Here is a 22,281-nt window from a genome sequence, read left to right as displayed (position 1 = left end):
TGAATAATGTTAGAAAATAGTGTGTCTTAGTGACACACTAAGTGTAGCCGCTGTGCCTGAATTCCAGCTAAGATGCGATTACGTTTCTAATTGGGCCTTTTTGCTCTCACACTAAAAGTAGAAAACTAATAGTGTTTAACAGAAATGAATTGCTTACCAGAGCTCTTATTTTGGATGATTACGATGTGTGTGCAACTGTAACTGAAAAGCGAGTAAAAATAAAAAAAGTTACAAAAAAGTTACTAGGAAAACTTCTCTGTAGGGTTGGAGGACTCAAGCATGAAGACACACAAGAATCAGGTGGTGCCATATTTGTATGTTTTATTTTTTCAACAAGTACCCGGGTGCTGGAATCACAACACTCAAATCAAACCCGTACTGCGTGTGTACCTTTTGGTTATTGTGGGACCAACGATAACATTTCTCTTAGCGCTGGTGAATTTGTACAAAACTTTTCATTGGAGAGGATCACGGTGTTGTCTGGGAAAGAAATCTAAACAGACTGATTTTAATTATCTAACTTACGTTTAAGCTTTGTGATTAATAAATAATAATAAAAAAAATACATTGATGTATTAAATTAAAGAAAGAAATAACTTTCTTTCTTCAACACTGATATATAAACAGGATATATAAACATTTTAAGTGAGCCTACCAGCCTTCAAGTTACAGTGAACTTTCAGCAAATACTCCTGTAGTCTCTGCTATAATGCCATTCTGTAACAACTTCCTTACAGCAATAAGTGACTCCCGAAAGGTCTGCTTACTCCACCTGCAGGAACGGAACAAGACAGATATTTCCTTTCTTTTGGCAAAAGTATATTGGTTTTCATAGAATGCTAAACTACGCCAAGACTCTATTGTTCTGTCTATATACTGATAAGAACAGGAAGTAATGTTAGGAACCACATTTCTGGTAATAAAGAGGCAGGATTTTTGAAAACTTCACACTCGAAAATTAGAGGAAATCTATACAAATGAAGAATTTTTAGAGGCTATATCAACTATTACATAGGTACATTAAATTGCAACTTCAGCATTTTCCTGCATTTTTTTTTTTTTTAATGTGTGGATAGAAAAATACATCCAAAACTTCAAGCTATGAAGTCCAGCTATTAAGAAATTCCTCAAAACCAAACTGGCTCAAGTACTGTGGCAGTGAAAAGTGTTGCACGGGAGCTTCTTTCCGTCCTTTACTGATGAGCTGGGCAAAGCAGCGAGGCAGGCACTGGATGGAGTTTCAGCTGCTCCCCCGAGTGCTTCAGACAGCGTAACTGCTACCACATTCCCAAGGCAGCAACGCCAGGAGGTTATTAGAGACAGGAGTTATTCTCTACGAACCAGGAAGTGCTTACAGGGCAAGGAAGTCATTCACTTCCCTCTGAGTACTCCTGTGTCCTTAGGCTCAGTCTGAGCCCTTTACAAGCAGGTGCAATTCCAGTGCTTTTGCAGTTTATTTCTATTCACATCTTGGGTGCACGACCGTTTAAAAGTACAAAAATGAGAGAAAGGAATCAACAAGGCAAAATCAAATAGCTCTTTTTCAGTTAACAAAGTTATCAAACCAAAAAAAAAAAAAAAGCATTTATATATATTTTTCCCAAATATACATATTACTGAACAAACGATTACTGAAATGAATGAAGTTTGTGGTTTTCCAGTCATCTGAAGTTGTTACGAAAATTTGAATGAAGGCCTTAAATTATGGTGTCAGCAAAGTTTAAGCAATGGACAAGTGTGGTGGTGACCTCTGCACTTGGGAAAATGTCACTCCTGATATATTTAATGGTGTACAGTGGCCTGCATGAAGTGATCTGACAGTTTTAGACAGCTTCATAGGAGATAAAAATCCTTGCCAAAAGATTAGAGCAATGCAGGCGTAGTTGATTGACACAGCAGAAAAATGTGTGCTTCTCACTTCTCCTCCGATGCTGGAATTGGGTGCCATTAAAAGCAGCAGGTTCAAGAAAAGACAAGGATACTTACAGAGACACGGAATACCTGCACTGTGGAAATGCTTGCAACTGAACACAATTTGGTCACAGATTCAAAGATCAGCTGGACAAATTCATAGACAGGATGACTTTTCAGGCCACCTTGCAAAACTGCTGATACAATATTTGAATCAGTTGCAGCAGGGAAAAAAAACAGCAAAACTAAAATGAGCATATAAAGTCTCAAGAGAAATTAATGATGCTCTTTTGTTCTGTTACATTCCCAACGTGGTTATAAACAGCATCTGACATCTGAGCAGTGGCAGGCTGGCTCTGAAGAGATTAACATACAGGAACTAAAAGGGAAGGGCACTTACGCCCTCCCTACTGCTGATTCATTAGAGGAAATGACATTCCCCCAAGTCCACCTTTGGGATACCACTCATGATCAATCTACATTAACCATTGTGCTGCTGAGTACTATGATCCTGTAGTTTTACGGTGTGTTTTTTTTTTTGGCTCCAACAGTAACACACCCAGCATCTGCACATTTCGTGCTGTGTAGGGACAGCAGACTGAAAAAAAAAAAAAGGAAAGAAAACTGTTGTGCTAAAATAAGAGACAGACTGAATTAAGGTGGCATCTTCATCCCCTTGGAAAAGGGGAAAGGACAGGGAGATAATGGAGCCACTCCTGGCAGATGGATGACTTATTACTGGCAAACGGCAGTGCTGTTACCATTTAACAGGTAGGAATGGTACCACTGTAAGATTCAAATCCATTACTTTAATTTCCTTAGCCTGCATTTCATGACTTGTGTTGTACAGCTTTCTCCAGGAAGTAGCTGTTCACATATAAGAATAAGAGCGTTATCAATTAATCTCAATATTCCTCAAATAATAATAATAATAAAAACCATTGTTTAATATCTAGTAGGTGTTGGGAATTTGATTATTATTACTGGGCGAAATAAGTGGTCAATATTAGCCTCAGGAGACTTGTAAGGTACTGGTTTAGCTAAAGAAAATGAATGGAGAAAAGGTCAGGAGCCAGGCAAAGTGACAGACCACTCCTACAACAGGTGGCATAACCAAGAACATGTGGAAACAAAATATTAGAAGCTGCTATGAAATAACATTGATGCTCCATAATAAGTATGCCAGCATACCAATAGAAGCTACAAAATATCGCTGTTTCACATACTGCCTTTCCATTTTGCCATTGCAACTTTAAATATTAGGTAACAAACAAACAACAACAAAAAATAAATTATTAATGAAACAAAAAGTTTTAGGCAGTCTTTGTTGTGGCTTTGTAACAATGCTGCACCTGTTAAAGTGAAACGTGGGATGTTGTAAGAAACTAAGAATAACAAAATCTTGAGATAGGAAGAATTTTATTTGTACAGTTAGATCTTTTTTATATCCTATGGTCCAAGTACATTTGATACTCAAGTCACCTAGGCCAAGATATGAAATGGTGGATACGCTTTTCTGAAAATGAGTACAAGACTCTCTTAGAAATGATAATCAGGAAAATGAACAGACCTTGAAAAGTAGTCTTCACTCCCCTGTTAAATCTTATCCACTGTAGTCTACAAATACATAGGGCAGAAATAGCAATCATATGCTGTAGAAGACCCTTTAATTTATATGCCATATTTAGTAGGATTACATTTAAACCTAATTTAGTCACAAGTCACCATGATTCACCATCACCTCACATTAAACTCTTACATTTCTCAAGTTGATGATTTTTGTCCTTTGATTTTAATGCCATGAACCTGGATCTCAATATATACAGTAAAACTGGGCTTAAGAATGCCCCAAATACCCTTATTTAGATAGAAATGTGAAGCCAACATTCCGTCTTCATGAATGTTTTATCAAAATAAGGCTACTTAAGATTAAATTGGATATTGTCACAACACATTCAGGACTGTACATTTTGATTTTTTTTTTTTTTTTGAGAGCTGCCTTACTCTCTTGACAATGCAAACTGCAAACTGTCTATACTTGGAAGCAATACAGCTAATAAATTTATGGCTATTAATGGCTATCATTAATGGCTACTTTATAACATCTAGAATTACTTAATTTTAAGCATCTGCATGGGACAGTCAAATATGATGACATGTCCATCAACTAGGTTAAGACTGACAGCAAATATTTATGACAGCTGCTATAAACATACATACTTGACCCTAGAATTATTTAAAGATGATCTCAAAGGTCTCACAAAGAAAAAAAAAAAAAAAAAGAATGAATCATTTTGCATTCAGTACTGTAAATAGGAAAAATAACTTGTCCCTACAAAAGATGCCAAATTCCTTTCCTATTCTTCTGCAAGTTCTCAGGAGAGGTACAGACATCATTTCTCTATGAGACATCAGTTCTCTATGAGAGCCTTGCATTTATGTTGCCAAAGGCATTTTTAATGTTTTTTAAACTACTGACCAATTCGAAACACTTCAATATTCTGTCGTGAAAAATGTTAGTAATACAAGACTTTAAAGTTAATTCATATTTTTATAAAAATCCATAGCTTTTGTGAACTGACATCAGTTGCCCTTTTCGGGGAAAACCTTCAGAACAACTAACCTTGTTTGATCACCACAGCTGGTTGAGAATGATCAGGCAATTTGGAAAGCAGGATAAAATAATCCATGTGTTAAGAGAACTGCATAAAGGAGAAAGGAGTCTGGTTCTTTCTGTCCAGTCCTGGAACAGAGAAGGGGAACAAGGTTTGACAGAGCAGTGCTGTTGTAGCATATGTTGATCATAGGAATTAGTTTTGATTTGTAACTTCTTGTTTGAATAAATCAAACTAAAATATATTTAGTTTGAAATTCATGCAGATGTTATTGCTAGTTCTTTCTTGGTCTTGAAATTTCTTCATGCCCAGTGAGGGTCTCTCTATACATTAATTATATAATAAAAATATATTTTGAGCTATAACTTGCTAGTTTACTTTAGTTTATTTTACTTGCTAGTTTACTTTACTTGCTAGTCTATGAGGTGTGATTTAAATTCTGTATATTGTATTGTTTGAGTCATCAAATGATGATGATAATTCTTCAGGCGTCTGTTACGGGAATATTATGAAACACCTTATTTACTTTTCCAAAAATCTGTTAAGCTTTTTATTTCAATGAAAAAACAGTAGTTATTTTGAGGGTCTGAGCATAAAAGCACATTTTCAGCATGCATATTGGTGAATAGGCTATTTCAAATATATAAATTGCTGCTGTTGACTCATTTTTGGATTTTTGATTATGAATAAAACTGAATCAAAACCAATCTGTCAGACATTCAACAGTAGATACATAACATTCTGAGACAGACATACATGAATTACACGAGTTCATGAATGAATATTGTGTCAGTTATATTAATGATGAAATTTTTCAAAATTTCTACCTGTGAAAGAAATAATTGTCAGCAAAAGTTGGAAATCACAGAGTGATACAGAGACAGAGAGAAATCCTTTGTAATCCATGAGAACATTAATGGATCCTATTTCCTTACAACAGACATTATTGTCACATTAAATTAATGGCTAGACAAAGTATTACCTTCTTAGTTATGCATTTACATCCCATAAATATTTTACAATGAGTACTTATACATGGATTGCACAATGAAAGGTTCACAGAGTGTTTTTGCACTCATCTATTGTTGCCAAAATTTTCTGCTTGAAAAATGGAAATGCATTCACATACACAAATAAATTTGACAGAGACAATTAAACTGTTTTTTTTGTATCATTTAAAAACCAGGAAAGACCACCCTAGGAATGACTTAACATTCCTGGCAAGACTTAAAGGATTTGCATGACACTTAACTTTACAGGCATTTTCAAGTGCTATAGGAGCATTGAACTTACTGTAACATTCAGTCACTATTTAGGCAACAATTCTGGTTGTTTTTCAAAAAGTGACTCAAACCATTCATAGCATGGATTCGGTTTTTGATTAGGAATGACTACAATACAGAATTACTATGCAGGAAAAAAATAGATGTTTGAGTAAGCTTCAGTCTTAAAAAATCTTGCTGTCATCAGCCTCTTCTTTTTCTAGCATTTGCCAAGCTCCTAATTTTGCTACATGCATTTTAACAGCTTTGCTGTCATTCATATCCCTGGTTTTCATAGTACAAATTTTGTTTGGCACTGCCATCTTTATTGCATGTATTCCAAAACTAACAGCAATGGGAACAGAAACCTAAGCCTGTCCTGACAAACGTAAGATAGGTTCTGGCAGCTTAACGTCCATTGTCTTCCATTGTTCTCGCAGATGACTGAGCTCAGACAGTGCATCATGCATGCCTAAATTGTGAACAAATTCCATTGATGTAAGGGTGGTTCGAAATCCAAAGTATTTGGTGCAACCCTTGGCTTCTAAGCCCAGTCCATGGAAGGATGCAGGGAAAGGCCCGAAGAGCTCTAAATTAATTCCAGTCTTATTATAACCCTGTCTCGAAATCAGCTAGTGAGTATCTAAAAACCTCTGCAATCGTTATTAGCATATTAATATTAGCATATTAACATAGTCAACCCATCTGCACAGCTGGCTTTGATTTTAAGAACTATAAATCAGCTAAATTTGTGACTATTTATGTCATTCACAACAGGTTCTCTAGCACTAAAGCATTTTTGAGATGTTCTTATCACATCATTATAACAACATGAACAATTCTTCAGACAAACAGAAGATTCCATACTTGAAACAGGGAAAATAATTTTACAAAATGAGAAAATCAGAAGATCTTTGCATTTGTATAGACCCTTTCAACTATCTTATAGCGATTAATAAAAGCAGGAAGATACTTTTGAGCTTGAAAATGTGACTCAAGATTTTGAAAAGCAACCTGTGACTGAGGTTATCACTTTCTGGTTATGCAACTCGAAACACATTAGGGTGATACAGTTTCCAGAAAGTCCTGAGGACCTCCTGGTTTCAGTGAGCAGCAAATGTATCCTCACTACTGACTTTATACAATATTCAGTACACATTATTTCTTCAAAGTAGCATTCTTACCACTAAAGCAAAACATTACGTTAATTTGTTTAGGATCTTAACCACTAAAAACATTCCTACAATGCAATTTTAAGTATGCCCTGGTGCTGCTTCATAATCAGTAATTACCAATCTTCACCCAAGTATTCACAGGCTTGCCGTATATCACTGATGTGACACCAACATGTTTCTAAAGCTAATCACGCTCATCGCCCATTTCTTTAGGTATTTTATTCTTCAAATATATTCAACTTCAGCTTTAAAATCCAGTTTCTAAGTTACAATCTTCATATCATGAATGATGATTTTTTTTTTTCTGCACTGACTTCAGTATAGCCATGGTTTTAATTATACGTGGGACATGTAGTTTGTATGTGTGTACTTCTCCAAATTTCACACCAGAAGCACTCACATTATGAATTTAAAGGATTAAACTATATCCTGGACATCAACCTAGGGAAACAAATCTCTGAATAGTCCTTTGGCCTAAATCTGATAAACCATAAAAAAGGAAAGAAACTCTAAAATATTAGAAAAACAACTTTGTTATGCATATTTGCATTATTACAAAAAGTTTTAAGAATGTAACACTTGCAACTGGAGCGTATGAGTAAAATGACAGCAAGGCTTCATTGCTTTGGAGTGGTTTATGTCCCCTGTAGCAGACAGGGCTATCAAATTGACCAGCTTTCTCTAGTTACTAGCCAGGGAGGAATGCAGTATACTATCATTTCTACCAAGTTCAGCGACCATGAATTTCACAGAATGTTTCTCAGATCAGGAAATGTCATTTCTTAAGTTGCATTGCTGCACGTGCATACCTCCATTTTATGGTCAGTCACTTTGGTCAGTACGGTTAGTAACTTTTTAAAGAAAAAGTTTTAACACAAATCTAGCTTTGTGTGCATTCTTCCATACTTTTACTTCCTTATATAAAGCATCTTATGCTTAATAGCATAAGATGTGAAGGACCTGTGATAAACATTTGACAAGCACTCAAAAGCGTAAGTACCATTTCTGACCACTCAAAAAGTGTTCAGAAACAGAGGAAACAACTAGGGTGTTCAGACCGTACTTGAAAATTGCTTCATGAAGGAGACAAAACTACAAACCCTTCAATATACAATTACTACAGTATCAACAAAGCCAAAGAAGCCACCAGCTTGGAAGTGCCCTGCTGAAAGAGCTGTCAGATAGACTGAGCTGCCAGAGGAACCCAGCTCCATTCTTGAAGAGAGGTGCCCAGAACACTCTCCCAAACTTCCTGCCTGTGATACGGATGCTTCAAATGACCTAATCTATTTTTCCAACTCATTCAAGAACCCAGGCAGATTTCTAGCAGGAACATCTCACAAATGATGCTTTACTGCTCAGGAGGACAGCACAGCTCCCTGACCTCGAGTCACCCGAGTAACACTCAGTAATCAGAGCGTCCAGCTTCCTGCACGCGGCTTTGGGCAGTAATCAGGCCGTAACGTTAGGCAAAGCTTCTGGCAAAAAATCTTTAGGCAGTATCTTTAGGCAGATAAAGGTCAGAAGATGGTCAAAGATCTTGTGAAAATAGTATGAGAACACAAGTCAGTTCCAAACTTAAGTGAGACTGAAGTCTTTTACAGAGCACAAGTAACTCAGGAGTTCTCAGAGAAGTAGCCTTGAATGGTACTTCAGCACTGAGGGGTTTGTGAAGATCTAGAGCATGGGGAGATCATCCTTCAGGACATTCATTCCGACTTGCATTTGTGAACTCTGTCCAGTGATTAAGTAGTTCTAATACATGGAACATACCTGATTCTGCAGGCTGACATTACACTTATATTAACATTTCTGCAAGTCTCTGTGTCATGTAAGGCTAACGTCCCAAGTAACTGGTAAAGCACAGCCTGATTTCACAAAGGTTTCATAAAGACACCGTAAATAACTAATGCCCATTTCTGAAAATAGGTTAATAATCTTTTACATGAACAAAAAGACAAAATAAATGTACTGAATGCATAGTGCTCTGGCAACTGGAATCACTACCTCACATACAGTAAAATAAATGATTATACACATTTATGTCCCATGCCAATAAATTCCCATATCTGCTATTAAAAACTACTTTTAGCTAGCTGTCTCAGAAGCATGATCCTGCTTCTAGATGGTTACTGCCTAAAGCACCATTATAAGAAACATCTGCTAAAGCAGCATTCCTGCCTGTCCTCTCTAAAGCTCCTTTATTTTGCTGGGCAGTGTACAGAACCAGGCCTCTCACTTCAAAATCTGAATACTCCTCAGTTACTTTAATATCCATGCCAGATATTTCACACCAATTCAAAGTTATTCTATTCAGAAATATGTGAATCACAGCATTACATTTGGTGAAGACCTACTTGTGTAGGAGGCCTGGCTGCGGAGATATCCGAATAGGATTTATCCCAGGTTTTCATTTGACACTATCACTGCTCCATGCACATTTTAAAAATGCCAGGAAAGCAGAGCCTAAACTATATAGTGCATAAACAGAGCTTGGAGAATGATTTTTTTTTTAATTTTTTTTTTTTCTCTAATATATCAGAAAGCATTAAAAGTTTAAGTAACCTTTTCCTTAAAATAGGAGTGCTGTTTTACTTCTTCCCTCTACCCCTTTCAGAACTTGCATGAAAAAATGTGGCAATCACATAGGAAGGGGACACGTTAATAAATCAAGGAAAACTACATTTACACGTAGAAAATAGATTTCTCAGTTTCAGCACTAAAGAAAGCAAACATGCCAAATGCAAAATGTCTTAATTAATAGGGCTACTTAAGCAACTTCCCAGTGAGTAAACTATACCAAAAGTAAAGAATAAAAAATCTAGCTTAAACGCAACCTTTAGCAATACCTTACATCTGATGGTCACTTTTAAACATAAAATGCCTCAGAACTACTAGCAGCAATTTGAACCCATGATGTGAGCAACTTCAGTCAAAGTACGTCACTCAGCTTCTTTGGTATTTGGCTAACTCCCAGGTACATAGCTGTTTTGGCATTTTTATACATCAGATAATGAAAGCAGTGTGTAGTGTTTTAAATCCCAGAGGTTGCCTGCATCTGTGAGACCTACAGTTAGCAAACTGCTACACCGCAATAAGCCTTACAAGAATTAAGTACTAAAAAACAAATGACCAGGAATCACAAACTTTCAAACTATTATCTAGCACGTGCTAGCATATTAAGCGGTAATTCTTAGGAATTATAGATTCTTTGTAATTAACAGCACTCACAGAGAAACTGATTATAAATCAGCAAATTTTAAAAATCAGCAAGTAAACAAAACTGAAGGTTAACACAGGGCACACGTTCATTTCATTGACTAATTGTACTATGTTTGTTCATTATGCTTTTTTTCTCTAGCAACATATTGCCCTAATATTAATATTAAATAAACATAATTCTAGTTAAAAAAAGACATTTTAATATAGCAGTACAAGTAATCAAGTAAATGTTGCACTGCAGTTTGTTGTGGATCACTGCTAGGGAAGACTGTCAGTGAAATTCATCATACCACGTCTATTTCTCTGGAAATACAATATTTGAATGCTAAATAAATAAAATCCCTGTAATTCAGTTCATGAGCAATGTTATGATAATAGTTCTGATAAAGTAAGGCACGTGCTTTTCAAGTAGTTTGCAATTGATTTGACATTTTTTTCCAAATCTAAATAAAATGCCACCAAGGCCAAACTAGACAGATTTCTAGGTCTCAAAAATACTCTCCAGACTTATTTCCATGCCTCCATAAACTCTTGCATGAACAATCACAGCAGGAATCATTATGGAATGGTTTAAAGAATACTGCAATAAGAAATCAGTTAATGATGTAAACTTAAACATAGTTCTTTACTGACAGAGTGTTTGAGTTTGGTATATTAAGCATCAGTCATAGCTAACTAGTTATTACTAATCGAACGTAAGTGCAAAGATATCATAATGTAAACTTCTGGCTCTCAGTGATCAGCTCCAGTGAAACCTATTGCTGTGGCCAATTCCCTCTCTTCCAACGTCCTTTCCTCTCAGGTTGTTGGTAATTCAAACAGAAAACCTCCAAAGCAACAAAAGAACCATTCTAAATGTGTTGCTTTTGCGTTTGCGGGTCAATTATTATTCTTTCATTGCAAGAAAGATCAAACAGGTGCACAACTGATTGCTTCTACATCATTACTTTGTACCCAGGTATGCCAGACCACATTCTAGTTATAAATAAGCACATAAAAAGTAGTCAACTGAAAGTTAATACACTTGCATTACCTACAGATTCAAAATTTGACAAGTTTCCATAGCGTACTCTCATTTTTGCTTACAGTCAATTCAAACATGTTTTTAAAAATAGGGGAGAGTATTTTTTATGATTGACTGGTCTTTGCTGCTTGGGTAAACCTCACAGCGATTAGCAGTGTTTTCTAAAAGCTCCTATTTACTCTTTTGGAGCATTACCTAAGAAAAATGACCATCTTGGAAACATTTAAATACATTTTCATATCCAACTGTTCTTCCTCTTCTTACTGTAAAACTATTCGTAAAAGTAATAGGCGCTAGTTTTGAGCAGAAAACCAGCTGGATTTAATCATCGTGTGATTTATCTGTTACTCAATCTTGTGAAACTGCCATCTGCTTCACCTACATGTTTGCCTTTGACAACTAAATACAATCCCTCCGTTTGGAAATAATTACGATGCAGCACTATATTACGCAGATGGGACAGAAAGCAGCAAAGCCTTCGAAGTTACAAAAGCCTTACGAGTCTTTATTTGGTGTGCAGTTTCTGATGTGGTAAATTCAGGCTCTGAGCTGTCTCACGCCCAAAGTAAGCTTTTCTGTGTTCAGAAATTGTGACTGCTGAAAAGGGAGGGGAAGCTGCAGTTACGATGCTAAAAGCAGGCTGATAAATTACTGCAATTGTACACAGTATTGATTATGAATGCCAAAACAGTCATGTTGGATTATATAAGTAAGAAAGGTAACTTTTAGCTAAATATGTGGACTTAAATGCAAATAGGCAAGATTGCCAAGACAAGTTGTTTGAAATGAGAACTCATTCACTGAGTGTCATGACTTCCTGGACAATATATAAGTTTTGGGTTATGTATAACGAACAATTTGGTCTTAACACTTAATCAAAATAAAATTAACCTAAGAAATGCTTGTGCATCGCTTAGCTTTTAGAGGACAGACACAAAACACAAATTTATCATTTTAAAACCAGACAATTTCTGTCTCCAGCCACAATTTATTCCTGTCTGCTTTTTTACAAAGCTGAATTCTTTCTGTGGCTAGAAGGACAAAATACTTCCACATTAATGAGCTAATCAGCTTAATTGCATAAACTTGCCTTTGTGTGTTGTTTTTTTTTTTTTTTAATCTCAAGTTGAATCTCCAGAAGAAATAGTTACGCAATCACCATTACAGGATTCTGTTATTTTTTCTCATAAAAGGAGAAATGTAAAGTTTTTTTTTTTTCTTACATGTTCTTTTTCTGGAGATTCATTTACAACGACTTACATAAGAGAGTATTAAATATAATGAACTTCTGAATACATTAATGCCTGCAAGGCTTTCCTACAGCCAAGCAAACAGTTGATACTCGAGCACATGCTGAAACGCAGGCCAGGCTCTGAAGAGGTACAACTGAGCACAATCTCTTTACTGGTTTGTTTTATGCCTGCTGACAATATAATGTGATTTTAGCAATTTAACAGAATTCTAATGAATGCTAATTAACAAGGACCTGTCTGAATGATTTAGGGTCAATACAGTGGGTACCAAAAGACATGGAAATGAGAGAAGCTGACTGAACGATTCAGCTCACTTTTATCACCACCACCACCTGCAATAAACGACCAGGCTTGGACTGATTTTGATCTTTTTCAAAACATATTTACGCATATGATGCTCATGTGTAAAGTCAGACTTCTCTGGAAAAACCAAACCAGTTCCCCAGTCAGATTTAATCTTCAGCAGCATTAACGAGCAGAGTCCATCAAATGCCTCTATTTCAATTCAAGAGAGAAATTTCAATTAGCAAGTAAGGGAATGAATTACCATAGAAATATTACTGTGTATTCTTAAGTTTAATGCTATTTCACTGAATGGGTAGATTTTATAATAAAATATGATGTAGCACCAAGTAAACTTTTTATAGTGAGAGGCTACATATGAAGCCACCTATTTTATTAATCTTCAGTTTTGCTTATAAGATGACAAATTTTACTCAGTTTTGAGAAAGTGAAACCTGTCAAAAGTTTCTTAATTGAGAAATTTCTGCATTTTTATTATCAACAAATTGAACTCTCTATTTTCCAAATAAATAAGCTCATGTGAAACTGCAGTACCACATATAATTGCACAATTCTCTAAGAACTTAAAGGCAGAATTTTGACAGCGATTTGTTGACCTTGATAGCCGGTTATCATCATTTTTATTAGGAAACAAGCATCTAAAATCACTGGTACTTTGGGGGGGAGGAGGGGGAGAATCAACCAAAGGCATTTACATTTACTTAAATGGGCACCAGAAAAAAAAAAAAAAATAGAGACAAGATAAAGATGTGTTTTCCTAGTTTTTCTTCAGACTTAGAGTATTTAATTAGGTTGATGCAGTATTTCTTCTATGCACTGATTGTTCCTCAGGTTTGTCACTGCTGAGCTATATCTCGGAGCCTGCCATCACACTGATGTTCTGATACTTTCCATCTCCAGAAATAGGAAGTCTCATCTAACGATGCCCTATCACACCAGCTCCATATTTCCAGTGAAAATGGAACACCCATGCTTTTAAAACTGACTAGTGCTCTATCTGCTAGAGACATCTTATCATACAAGGAACATCTTTTTCACAACTTCTTTCCAGTTTTCTTTGTCATGTGTCTGTTTTTGAGAAGTTAAACTCACAGATGCACTCTGTAGTAACTTGGTCTTTCCTGTCATGTGCTGAAGATCACAATGCTGTGACTTACCTTTGAACCTGACTGCTTTGCTTGATGTGGAATGCAGCTGAATCTCTCTTCTCACCCTTAGGCATGACAAATACATCGGCTTCTCACTGCAAGTACAATGACATCATGCATAGTAAATACACTTCCAGAAGACTCTTTTCCTGTAGTTTTTTCTCCACTCATCAGCTGCATGACTATCCTTCATTCATTTTTTTTCCCATTATATCTGGTTGCCTGTGAACCACTGCAGATCTCTCTAGGCCTTTAGTGCCGAAGACATACAAAAATCACCTTCTAAAATACTTGTGTCCTGTGTTTAAAAGACAGCACATTACACAAATATGTTTGAAATCATCCAGCACCTGGTTGCATCCTTAAGCCTCCAGCTGCAAGCACTCAGTGAGCTGGAGCACACACTTCTCCAGTTCACCACCCAGAGCAGCCACAGTGCTTGCCTCAGGACGACTTGAGAATGGTAACACACAGCACTGGTGTTTCTCCAAACACTGATTCAGGTTTGGTTAAGCCTTTTGATTTCCCTAAGGGAACTGCACTTGTACGAGTATGCATGTGTTTTTCTGGGGGTATGGTATTTCTTTTGTTTTCTTTGCTAAATGATTGTGGTTGTAGTAACGCCATTTCTTTATTTAAGCGTCTAATGTAAAACTGCTAACAAAGCTGAGGTAGATACAATTACTGCTTACGCCACCTTAACTGTCTTTGCATTAATTTACAAATTAACTTCCCAACAAAAGTCTAATGTTCAAAGAAATAAATAACAAAATACAGCTAACATTTCCACAAAGACATCTACAACTGCATTTACAAGACAGCAGGGATTCATACAAATGTTTTGGTTACACACAATTTAAAAAAATGTTTTGCAAAAGCCCAATTCACTTCTGATTACTGCAGCCTACAGACAACTTCCTCATAAACAAGAAAGAAAGAAAAGCAGTAATTGTAACAGCCGTCCAGCTCAGAGCTCCAACAGAAGACACATCCTCTGTTCCCACCTTCTTTTTTCAACCACACTCACACTACACCAGCATTCAGGTAGTAGCAATCTGTTCCTTGAACAAGGCATCAATTCACTCATTCTTCAGTTATACAGAAGAATCTCTAAGCAAATGAACCCAGGTTACAATTAGAAAGCCAAGCTATTTAAGCCACGTAGCTTGTTTTAATTTTTTGTGTGTTTGCTTCCAATTTCAAAGGATACTTTGATTAATCTTTCCATGCTAATACAAGAGAAAGCAGAAAATAGTTTCCTGAAGACCTGGGCAACTGCATCCCATGTTATTAAACAGATAACAAAGTTGTCCACAGGGTGAGAAACTCACCAGAATCACAGGACTAGATGAGGGAGGAAGGAAGGATCAGATTCTGTATCTGATGTGTCTGAAGAAGGAGACAATAAAGGTACTCACAGGTAAAAACCATAGCAATTCTGAACAGCGCAGGAATTTTCCAGATTCCAACATTACAGGGCACAATAGCCAGGACATGGCCAATAAAAAAAAAAAGGGCAGCACAGACTGGAGGGAATGATTAAAACTTAAAAATATTCCAAGGGATGAGGTAAAGTTTAGAGATGGTTCTGGATGTGCAGGTCAGAGAAGCGAAACAGGCCAAAGATGCCAAAATTACAGCTTTGAATGGCAACACTTATGGTTATACTCTGTTCTTTCCAGTTACAATGGGTTGGAATGGGAACCAGACAAAGGAAACAATAACTATTTTGAAATATCATAGCCTGATTTTCATTAGAAACTTACAAACCAGCACCTAAAGACATTTGTTTGTATATAGGCACAGCAGTAGCAAAAGCCACTGTTAAGCAGATCCAGGTATTATATCATACAGTACCTTAAGAATAAACCAGAATCGCTACACTATTTTCTTTTGTTGGTGAAACTGTAAAATGACAAAAAAAAAAATAAAAAAAACTACATGAAATTAATGTCTTCACTACAACTTAAATACTTTGTCTTTTACTGCAACATTTTCTGTATTCAAGGAATATTGGCCTACCAGTGGACAAATGAAAAGGTACTTCTTTACCCTTAACATTTCTCTCTCCCAAGAAGAATTTTAGTTAATGCTCCTAATGATGGCTTGAGTAAGACAGCATCTAACTTTTCCTTATACTGAAATTGTTCATGATTAGATTGTAAATTGCTCAGGATGGGGATCTATTAATAGTCGTATCCTTTTACAAATGAACACGCTAAGACAAGTATTGTTAGGCAACAGGGATGCTACGAGAGAAAAAAACATTCTCCCATAGAATGAGCTGTGAAGACATTTCTTCAGGGTGTTTTTGCACAAATGTACCATTGAATTAAAAGCTAATTACTTCATGATAAATGATCTTAAGGCAAATAAATAGTAAGGTGTTGGAGTATGCTGTTGATGCTAAGTTACTGAGGGCAGAAAAAATAAATCTAGCTGAGCAAATCTGCAGCCTCATAAATGCATATGCAGGTCAAATTTATGGTAAATAACCATAAAGTACACTGGGGAAAAAAAAAAATAAAAACCATTATTTTGGCTCAGCATAAATCCATCTGCTCGTGTCTTGAGTACTGTGCGTAACTCGTTTCCTCATCAGCAAAAGCCAATAGTAGTGTCCACAAAGTACAGAATAAAGAGAGGAACTGTACCATGGGAAAATACCAGATAGACTAGAACTCCTCCGCTTGGAAAACACAAGACTCACAAGCCTGGGGAAAGATATAAAATCACGAACTGAAGAAAAAAGATGACTTGATAGGAACTTTTATCGACTAAGACAGATAGCAAACACGAAAAACATTTCACACAAGGCAGTCAAGTTGTAAGAGTAAGGACCTCCTTCCTGCAGTACACGGCGGATGCCAAAAGCCAACGTGGACTTAAAAGTAAACGAATACATAACTGGTTGTGCAAATTCATGGAATAAAAATGCACTGAGGACCGTGTTAAATATAAGACACCACTTCTGATTCAGAAAGCGCTAATGCCACAGTGGGTTGCATATGGGGTATTAAGGGATCATATGATGTCCTATCTTTGTACTCTTCCTTTGTATGCTTTCCAATGCCCACTGTTATAGTTGCTTATATTCATGGACGATGTTTATATGAAGATGACAGTATCTGTGAAATACCAAGTGTTTCAGGAATGCATTTATTTATAGCTGAATCTAAGAAGTGAAGGAGCTATGCAAAATAGCAAGATTTATTGGACTTGATGATCCTTTAGGGTCCCTTCCAACTCAGGATATTCTATGATTCTATGATTATCTCAGCCCTGAAAACATTCACGTGTACGCTTGATCGCAGGCTAACTGATGTCAATAACATGCGAGTTAAAGTCAATGCGGGATTATTAGCCCAGAAGGAAATTCACATGCTCTCTTTTGCAAACTTTTAACCGAGGACTCTGTGCCATTATAGCGGCTGTGAGCCTAGCAAGACAGGCCAGAATTCCTTTTTCTTTTTTTTGGGGGGGAAAGCGCGTAGGAGGTGTTTCTGCCAGAGGGAGGCCTGTGACGGCACTGAAGTTCCGCCGATTTGCTTTGCCTTTTTGAAGCACAACCCGCTGCTTATTTCCAACTTCTTACGTACAGAAGCGACTCTGTTCGTCACCGCGCATTGCAGGCGCTGTCAAGCGAGCACGCTGGACGGCTTCTGCTCATCGTCAGCCCTCAGGCCCGGGCCCTGCAGCTTCCTCTTCCCCCGCGGGCTGCCAACGAGGGCTGCGAGAAGCGCAGCGAGCCCCGCTCCTGCTGCTCCCTTCCCGAGCCCTGACCCAGCCGGGCGGCCCCGGGCAGCGCCAGCCCCTGCTGCTCCCTGCACGCCGCCTTCGGGGGGTGCCTCGGGGAGCCCCCAAACTCCTCTCAAGGCTGCGTGGGACCTGCCTCGGGCTCCCTCCGAGCTTCCCGGAGCCGATCTCACTCTCCTCCGCTCCCAGGGCCTCGCCCACCCCCGCCCCCCGTCCCCCGCCCCCTCCAGCGGCCGCTGCCGTCGGTGAGCGCTGGGAGGCGGCCGCGAGCCCCTCCCGCTGGCTCCGTTTCGGGGCAGAGCAGAGCGAGCGGGGCTCGTTACCTTTTCTCTCCTTCCCCGCCGCTCCCCCACCATGCTCCGGCCGCCGCTGCCCGCGGAGGAGACGCCGCGGCTGAGGGCGGCGCGGCCGGGCCGCCGATAGCGCGACCCGAGCCCTGCCCCGACCACCATGAGGGACGAGAGGGAAGCCCCCGCCGCTGCTCCCGCTCCCGGTGCCGGTCCCGGTGCCGGTCCCGGCGCCGTCCGAGCCCCGCAGCGCTGCCAGCAGCCGGACGGCGGCGCGGAGAGCCTGCGGAACGGCTACGTGAGGAGCTGCGCGACCCCCCTGCGGCAGGACCCCCCGAGGAGCTTCCTCTCGCTGCTGCTGCTCCCCTCCTCCTCCTCCTCCTCCTCCTCCTCCTCCTGCTGCTGCCGCCGGGCGCTGCTCAGCCTGGCCGCCCTGGCCGCCCTGGTCCTCTCGCTGCTGGCTCTGCCGGGCCGGGGCAGCGGCGGGGGGCAGCAGGACGGGGGCGGCTGGAGGAGCCCCCGGGCTCTGCACGCCTTGCTGAGCCTCTCCCGCTGCCTCAGCCCGCTCTTCAGCATCGCCTGCGCCTTCTTCTTCCTCACCTGCCACCTGGCCCGCGGCGGGGCGCCCCGCTGGTGGCTGCTGGCGCTTCCCGTCTGCTGCTACTCGGGGGACTTGGTGGCGCTGCAGTGGCTGCCGCCCCCCGCGGGGCGCCAGGAGGAGCCCCGGGCCCCCGGCGAGCCGCAGATGCTGGCGGGCCGGCTGCTGACGGTGCTGAGCTCGGTGGCGGCGCTGACCCTGCTGCAGAGCTCCCTGCAGCTCCGCCGCCGCCTCCTCGTCTTGCTCTTCTCCAGCCTGGTGTGGCTGGCGTCCCTCGGCAGCCTCCCCTCGCTGCCCCCGGCCCTCCGCCCGCTGCTGGCCGGCGCTGTGGGGGCGGTGGGCTGCCTGCTAGCCCTTTGCTGCGGCGTCCCGGCGGCCCGGAGCCGAGCACAGCAGCAGCAGCAGCAGCAGCATCGCCAGCACCCGCGGCTCCCCAGCGCGGAGGAGAAAGTGCCCGTGATCAGACCCAGGAGGAGATCGAGCTGCGTGTCCCTCGGAGAGAGCCCGGGCAGCTACTACGGCGGCAGCAAGATGTTTCGGAGGCCCTCGCTGCCCTGCATTTCCCGGGAGCAGGTAGGTTTCCTCCCAAACCGCAGGGAGAAACTTTCCGAGGAGTGAGCGCCGCTCGCCCTGCCCTGCCCGGCCTCTCGGTGGGTGCCCGCTGTCAGGAGCCCGCTGAAGAAATGGAGGAAAATAGTGGTTCCTCAGCGGGGCTTCATTCCTCAACTGGGTTTTCTGCACGGCCGCTGTGACCCTGCCTTTTGGTCTGTATGGAAGCTAAATCCTACCCGTGCATTTGCAGTAGCATACAGGGCTCGCTCGCTTTCCATGCGATCTTCAATATTAAAGCGTAGCCCCTTTCCCTTAAACAAACACCTTCAGCTATCAGCTACCTTGTCTCTTTTCCAAAGCCCAGCTCCTCCACTTCTGGCAGACCTCACCAGAGAAAGAAGCCACAGCTTGCTAGCTGCTCGGCACTTCACTTTCTTCCCTGCTTTCTGTCGACGAAAAGGTGCTAAAGAAAAACACAAAATCAGGTTTTGAGGGATATTTTGTACCGATGTTTGGCGGTGTTTGAGTGGCATGCGCCCTTCTGCCTTGCAGATTTCTCTCTCTGCCTCTTAGCCATCTCTTCCTCGCTCCAAGTAACTTAACATTAGGTTGGGGTTGATTGGATTTAAGCAACTACTTTTTTTTTTTTTTTTTTTTTAACTGAAGAGAGCTGTTCAGTAGAGCCTGGAAAGATGCCTGCAACGTTCAGCTTTCTTGAATGGAACTCTGTTGGTTTCTCCCTCCTGGAAAACTTGTCAATGGGTCTTGTTTTTTCGCAGCGCGAAGCCCCGTGTGGGGCCGGGGTTGTTTATGTTCGGCACATTGCACGTGAAATGCAGGGCTCCGAGCAGTGTGTTGGAGGGAGAACCAGCCCCGGATGGACTTGGGATGAGGGCACAGCTCGGGGGGAACGTGTGAGCCAGCAGCTCCTGCAAGGGATGGTTGCCTCACAGCCCCCCACCTCTCCTTGTTGTGGCTGAAATTCAGGAAACTTGCTAAATGCAAGTTTCTAACCCCGCTTTATGGTGTGTGCCAGACTTGTGATCGACTGTGAAATAGGTCGGAGGAAACACGAGGTGAATCTGGGCGAGCAGGGTGGTTTTCGAGCATGTGGTGCTCCGCGTTTATGCCCCAGAGTAAGACAGCAGCAGTCGCTCTTGGCAGAAAAGGTTGAAATGCAAGTGTGCTGCAGCACGCTTCGGAAGTAATTCAATCAGTAAGTTTTTAAATTGTCCAGTGCAGACTGTGAAACGAACGATAAACATGGTAATAGCAATTAAGATATGTAGGGAGCATTGTGTTGTAACTTACTTTCTCTGCCCTGATCCCTTCTAGATAGCAAACGCTCTCTTTTTGTGTCATATTTGTCTGCAGTATAAAAAAAAAACTCAGAAAATGCAATAACAGCTTTCATTAACCTCTCTAGATGATAAAAGATATTTGTTCTCATCCAGCTTACTAAATGCTTCCTTTGATATGTAGCTCACTTCCTAAAAAAGTGTGTGTATATTTCAAGTTGAGGCATTTATTATTCTTTAAGTAACATCATAAATGTCAACCAGAACTAAATACATGGAATTTATTGGCAGTACTTAAATCATACGTGTTCATAATAAAATGCAACTGTTTGGTAGAGTTCCAGAATTTGATATCTTCATTATCACCAGAGGTGAACAGAAACAACAAAGAGATCTAAAGTTCTTTATTTTCCTAATAGTCTATTACACTTTACAATAAATATTTGTGCTTTGTTAGCCATGGTTTAAATTGGATTCACAGGTATAGGTTCTATGCAGCATTTTATGAGTGGTTTTTATAAGGATAATACAGGCTAAATCCTCTGATCTCCTGTCTGACTTGGAGAGAGATCAGACATTGCAGAGCTGATAAAACGTCAACTGTTTGGGCTGGGGGTGGTGGCATGGGGTATAGCCCGTGACATTATTTGAATAAACACTGTAAGGTCTTTATATTGCTTCCTTGAAACAGAAGAAAAATACACACTTACTGCTCCTCAGAGAGCGTTTGTTTTGTGAACTTTCTTGAAAGATTCATTGCATGTTTTGCAGATGTTTATACAACGTTGCAATGCTTCTTTTTTCAATATTAATATTTTAAGATAGTGAGCTTAATGAGCATTGTTTGGAAGATCAGTGCAGTACAAGGAATGTGTGGCAAGTCAACCATGCCAAGCATACTTTGGTGAATGACAGCTAAGTAACTATTGTGATGATATTTGATGTATTTTATCCAATTATTCATGTACATTGAACCCCTGCAAGCAGGGATGTATGAGAACAAAAAAGGCAGATGTAGATTTTAGTTACCCTGGGGAAAAAAAGAGAGAATGCTACCATTGACCTTAAGTTTCCGCTTACTTGTTGATTTGAAATTATGGCTGACTCTTGTCTAGTTAAAACTAGGAGAAAATAATTGTATTGGGTTGACTGTTTTTTTCTTTTTTTTTTCTTTGTTTTTTTTTCTTTCCCCCCCACGAATAAGCTGAAGCTAACAATTGTCAGGGGGGAGCGGGAGTGGTCAGCAGCTCCACGTATGTGCACCCAGTAGCGTGCACGTGCTGGAAGCAGGTGGAGCTGTCGCTGTTTTCCAGGAGAGAGGTGGGAAGAGGCCCTGTGAGCATGATGCTGCAGGTGCTTTCTAATCTGAGCAGTGTGTTTGTCATATTCAGAGTATTGCTCTCTGTACTTGAATAGCTATGGCGACTATGACACTGAAAGGTTGTTAAAACTTGTTCTTACTTTTTATAGGAATGTCCATGCTTACTTAGCCACCAAAATCTACGAATTCATGCTGCGTATGTTTTTTCTGCAGTATGTGTGGCTAGTGATGTTGGTTGGTGAGTGGGGGAGAAGTCTTGAGTGGATTCTATCTTTAAAATTTCATGCGAGTATACTTAAATGCCATTACCAAATATATAAATAGAAATACACATAGAACAGAAGAAAGCAATATGACTGAAATTAAGGCTAGAAATCATGCAAGTGCAGTGTCTTTTCTGACGTCTACTATATTAACAAGAAAAGTTCATGGAAATTCATATAATTTTAGCAGTACACAGGCTTTTTGAATCCTTACTTCAGTATTCTTCAACCTAGGGAAGAATTGCTTATTAGCAGTATGAGTGCAGTATGATTGCTATACAATATTTCGCATA

General features: G+C 40.1%; 1 protein-coding gene and 1 long non-coding RNA gene across 8 annotated transcripts in view; one reads left to right on the top strand and one right to left on the bottom strand.

The window, feature by feature from the left end:
- Positions 1-149: 149 nt before the first annotated feature.
- On the bottom strand, positions 150-17,848 carry LOC137857959 (uncharacterized). Of its 7 annotated transcripts, none has more exons than XR_011097425.1 (4): positions 15,771-17,848; positions 13,923-14,008; positions 391-4,654; positions 150-201 (listed from the first exon to the last, which is right to left on the bottom strand). It is a non-coding gene; the product is annotated as an uncharacterized lncRNA (long non-coding RNA). The 7 variants fall into 7 exon arrangements; XR_011097427.1 differs by having other exon boundaries at positions 656-4,654; XR_011097424.1 differs by lacking the exon at positions 150-201 and having other exon boundaries at positions 209-2,509; positions 4,535-4,654.
- Positions 17,849-17,978: 130 nt separating this feature from the next.
- Positions 17,979-22,281, top strand: part of PDE3B (phosphodiesterase 3B) — an 84,430-nt gene continuing 80,127 nt past the window's right edge. Inside the window, exon 1 of the mRNA XM_068685221.1 lies at positions 17,979-19,127. Coding sequence (XP_068541322.1) covers positions 18,120-19,127 — 1,008 coding nt within the window. The 5' untranslated portion in view covers positions 17,979-18,119. The remainder of the gene's footprint in view (positions 19,128-22,281) is intronic.

This window comes from Anas acuta, chromosome 5 (assembly GCF_963932015.1).
Source record: "Anas acuta chromosome 5, bAnaAcu1.1, whole genome shotgun sequence".
Classification (NCBI taxonomy): Eukaryota; Metazoa; Chordata; class Aves; order Anseriformes; family Anatidae; genus Anas; species Anas acuta.
This window is presented reverse-complemented; position numbering and strand designations above follow the sequence as displayed.